General features: G+C 30.3%; 1 protein-coding gene across 1 annotated transcript; it reads right to left on the reverse strand.

The window, feature by feature from the left end:
- Window positions 1–411: 411 nt before the first annotated feature.
- LOC124822055 (uncharacterized) lies at window positions 412–1340 on the reverse strand. The gene has a single exon (XM_047294017.2). It carries the CDS (start codon window positions 1163–1165, stop codon window positions 704–706), a length of 462 nt encoding a protein of 153 aa, XP_047149973.1. The 5' UTR covers window positions 1166–1340; the 3' UTR covers window positions 412–703.
- Window positions 1341–5087: the final 3747 nt, after the last annotated feature.

Raw genomic sequence — 5087 nt, forward strand, 5'->3', positions numbered from 1 at the left:
TATGTAATTTTGACGCATTGGTGATTGTAAAGATTTTTGAATTACAACTTTAAACAGACTGATTTCAGGTTGAATAGATTGTTTGCTTATATTTTCTTAAATCGCCCCTGTATGGCTTGAATCCCTCAACTACCTAAATCAAAACGATACATTCACAATCGTTTATACATAAACATCGTTTATCAAGCATAGGAAGCTTTAAAATCATTCACAATCAAATTTTGTCGAAAAGAACAAGTCATAGAACTTATTAATTAGTCTAGTATTTATTTTGATAGGAACAAATAAATAAATAAACAAATGAAGGTAATATTACCTATGATGAATTAGAAAATTGTGGAAAAAATAAGAAGGTAAAGCTCGTGGTTTAACAAATTAGTAGAAGCTAAAGATATAAGGAAAAGAAAACAATTCAACAAAACACAAATAGGTGAATTATAATTGAACTAACGTGATTTGTACACTAGTTTAAGGTTCTGGATTTGGGAAGTGGCTTTAGAATTTAACTTTTGTAATGTATCTATCAAACGGTTAATAGAAAAAAAACGCAGGATGTAATAATGTTTACATATCCAAAACAACGGATAATACAAACATCATGACGGATGAAGGATTAACAAAACATTCATATCATAACCAATAACAATACATGGTTCTTCTCACTGAATGAACTGAATAATCCAATTATATAAGCCACAAGAATTCAACACCTGTTCTCGATTCTTATCACACCCGATGTGGCCCTTCGACCTTCTTCCACCAAAGCCGTTCGTGCCATCACTATTCTGCTCGGAACCAAAGGAGCATCGAATGCTGTGCAGTCAATCCAATCCTTCAAGAGATCCTCTTGACCCCATATCTCAGGAATCCAAACCCTCCCAGAAACTTCAACTCTATGCCTCTTCAACCTATCACGACCACTAGCTTCACCTTCAACGGTTTTTCCTTCAGCAACACTGTCCAGTGCAGTTTCCATCTTCTTCTCGTGGGGTTTAGAAGTTTTGTCACTCTTCTCTTGGTGTTCTTGGCCCATCTTTCTGTCATCGGGGGGGAGGGGTTTCTTCGGTTTTGATGGCTGATGAGGAGGAATCTGGTTGTCAGATTCAGTTGAGTAAGAGGGCTGAGACATCAGAATGGTTTTCTCTTTCGTGCAGAAAAGGGACATAGCATACAATGTAAGAGAGTGTTTTTGTTGTGGCTGTTTTGGTGATTCTGTGTGCTATGGCTGTGGTAATGGTGGTGTTCTTAGTTTGTGTACTGCAATCTTGTGTGTGTGGAAAGAAGATTTTGGAGAGTGGTGGGTGAAAAAAAGCAATGTAATGGGTGGGAAATCAGTTCACACGTCACCCACTTGGAGACTCTTGATTTGTATGGTAAGTGACAAAGGTACGTGTCTTTTTTATCGTGGGATTCTAATAATGTGTGGCTTGGTGTAGCTAGTTATTGCTTGAAAAATACAGAAAATGACCAATAGAGGGAAAAAGCTAAATACAAAAATGAAAAAGAAAAAAAGAAGAAATAGAGTGGAAGGGGGTGAGCGATTCAACTGGATGGATTTTTTTGAAGGATTGTGAGGTTGATGTTGATCTGCGAAAACAGTGTTGAATACTATTCTTGCCTTTCATTTCAATCAATGAGGATGCAGGATTTGATTTTGGTAGGGCAATGTGCTTATCACATATTCAACTGAAAATTGAAAGAAATCACATACGATTATTGTAGTATGATCATAACTTTTTTTTACTACTTTTGGTGAGTATTGTAGTCGTTCAAGTTGAATATAATTCTACGGATTTAGGAACAAATTTGCTTCTATTTGAGTAACTCGTAACAGTCAACTTAACAGCTTAAATAATATGTGAGATCGTGTATGCTTAGGGTTTAGTTTTCATACAGTTAATTGATCAATTCATGGATAAAAAGTATTTAAATATTATTTTTAAATAATTCATATAAAAATGAATATTTTTAAATATAAAATACTTTAGTAGCAATACTGAAGATCTATAAAACATTAATTATGTACGCAGTTAAATTCTTATAATTAATAATTTGAACTTACTCTAAAAATCAGTCCAGGCATACATTTAAAACAGTAAATCTACTTTTTTTTTATTAGATTAAAATAAAAAAGTTAAGAGAATAACATATAATAATTTTCAAATTTATATTTGATAAATAATCATATCTTAGAAAAAAAAAATCTTAAATAATGACTAATTTTAAAAACAAAAAATAATTAATCATTATAATAACCAATTTATAAACTAAAAATATTTTCTTTAAAATAATCACTACTATCAATAAAACATTATATTAGTAACTAATTAGACATTAATTTTTTTATAATTAAAATCTTAATAGTTAATATTAATGATCAATTTAAAGTTTAATTAATTACTAATTATAATTTTTTATTCATAATAGTGATTTTTAGAGACTAATAATTTTTAGTTTATAATTAATATCTATATTAATCATGACTAATTATTTTTTATCTTTAAAATCAATTATTAAAATTTTTTAAATTTTTATTTATTCTAAAATAAGTTATATTATAATTCAATATTATAATAGGATTTAGTTTTCCATTTTGCATTATTCTACAAAAAGTACTAAAATGCAAGTCCATGACAACCTTTTAAATTAGTAATTTAGCAACCGTTATAGAAAAAATGTTGTGGAAAATGTGTATATTTATAAGTTTACTACAGTATATGTAGTGATTATTGTAGAAACTAGCATTCAAACAATTATTAAAGTGATACTAGATGTAAAAGAGTTTCTACATCAATTACTATGTAAATGTAACAATAATTAAAAGTGATAATAAATATAAAAGTTTCTACCCCCGATTACTATTTAAAACATCTTGCAGGATCCCTATTAAGATCAAAATAGTCTAATCGTTATATAATATATAAAAAGAAAAACTAAACAACCTCTTATATATAAAATTTTGTTGACAACAAACATACATTAAAAATTAAAGTGATTATTCTTTTATATATCTTATCTTACACACACACACACACATATATATATATATATATATATATATATATATATATATATATATATATTGACATATATTAATATAATGCTTAATATTTATGTGCAAACATTTTACATAGTTAGACAATTTAAAGCAATATGATAACTATATAATTAGATTTAAATGTTGTTATCAAAATATAGCCTAATTAAATGCACTTTAAATTTTCATAAACAAAGAGTTTAAACTGGTTCTGGTTTTAATCATAAAAGGTAATATCTTATTTTGATAAACTATTATTATTAAGTCACATCACAAAATATAATTGAGAACACAATGTAGAAAGAAGATCAAAGCCATCAAATAATCTTCATTAATACTACTATGAGAAAATCGACTAAAAGGTCATACATGAGAGATACAAGACTCAAGACAAAGTTCAATGACAAGATGCAAATTTGGTTTCTTAAGGTATTGTTGTTTTGAGTGGATTTGAGAGAGTGGATTTGAGGGGATTTGAGAGGATTTGAAGATAATTTTTTTTGTCGTTTATTTGAATGAATTTGGAAGTAAATGACACTAGTGCAGCGAAGGGCTTTTACCGCGGTTCATTTTCACTATACGTCGCGGTTCTTGAACCGCGGCATATTCAGCCGCGGTAGTAAGTCAGACACTTTATACCGCGGTTCGAACCGCGGTATATAGGCTGCGGAATATGCCGCGGTTGTCTAGGGAACCGCTGCCTAAACCCTAAAAAAAATTTAAAAAAAAATTAAAAAATGCACTATATGCCGCGGTTCAACCGCGGCATATAGGCCGACGAATATGCCGCGGTTAGTGTCAAAACCGCGGCCATATGTCTCGTTTGTAAAAAAAAACGAAGCACTATATGCCGCGGTTGTGGTTAGAACCGCGGCATATTCCCCTGCAGTTTTTTAAAATTGCAGGTCTGTTTTTGTGATATCCATTACCACAAAAACAGACCTGCATATAAAAACATTTACAGAAATTCAATTTCAACATAACAAACACATGTTCAAATGTATTTCAACATCAAATAAAGTAGAGAGTCTAAGAAAATTCTATCTAATCAAATGCATTGTTTAAATCTAAATCTAAGAGCTATTGTATAATCTAACTATATACTTCGCAGCAGCGTTCCTAATGAATAGTAGTGACTTCTCAGGAACTGGTGTAGTAGTCTTGAATCTCTGCAAAAGACAATTCATTTTAATTAGTGTATATGAATTCAACATTTGTTAAAAAATCAAAATTTGTTAAAGTTAAATATTACCGTTTCCCAGCTTCTTGTGATGTGAGAACGAACAATATGGGTCATCCAATACATTACATAGTATCCACACTCATATGACCCATTTTGTCTGTTACACTACAATATATCATCACAGTTGATAATAGTTAGTGAATAACATTTGTTATAAAACAATTATAACAAAGTCAGACTTTAGCATATGTCAAACCTTGAGAGAAATCCAAGCAATCTTTCTACTCTTAGCAATTGATCTCCCGTCCATCATCATACTTGCTGGAATAGAACTGTATATAAAAAAATGTTTTAGCATTAAGTTATATAACAAAGAAAGTCCAAACATTGAGGTTCTTACCAATCAATTGCTTGTCTGAGTTGTGTGGGAGGAGGCCTGTGCAATGAGCAGAACCACAAAGCATAGTTGTCTTGCACAGACATAACAAGAAGTTGCCAATGGCGCCTGAAATTCATAATAACGTAACTATTAAATATTAAAATCACATATGGAACATTATTATGTTAACAAAGTTCACTTACCCGGATATATAAGGCAAAAAGTATATTTTCTTGCCCCTTCCAAAACTTCTTATCAGACTCATGTTGATATGGTCAAAATCATTTGATTCATGAATTTCTTGGGGATCAATGAATCCATAATCATCAGAACGCCCCAACTTATTAGCGACCCCAAACATATACCTGAAATCAAAAATTAACTTTGATATAAGGATACTTGATATATAATTCAATTTTATATATAAATAATTGGTCATAGACTTACATCGTCCATAGTTGAATAATTGAAATATTCAACTCTTGTGT

Source organism: Vigna umbellata, chromosome 8 (assembly GCF_029865625.1).
Source record: "Vigna umbellata cultivar VRB3 chromosome 8, Vumbellata_1.0, whole genome shotgun sequence".
NCBI lineage: Eukaryota > Viridiplantae > Streptophyta > Magnoliopsida > Fabales > Fabaceae > Vigna > Vigna umbellata.

Coding starts and splice junctions, on each gene's coding strand:
- LOC124822055 (XM_047294017.2), bottom strand. CDS start 1,165: ATGTCCCTTTTCTGCACGAAAGAGAAAACCATTCTGATGTCTCAGCCC.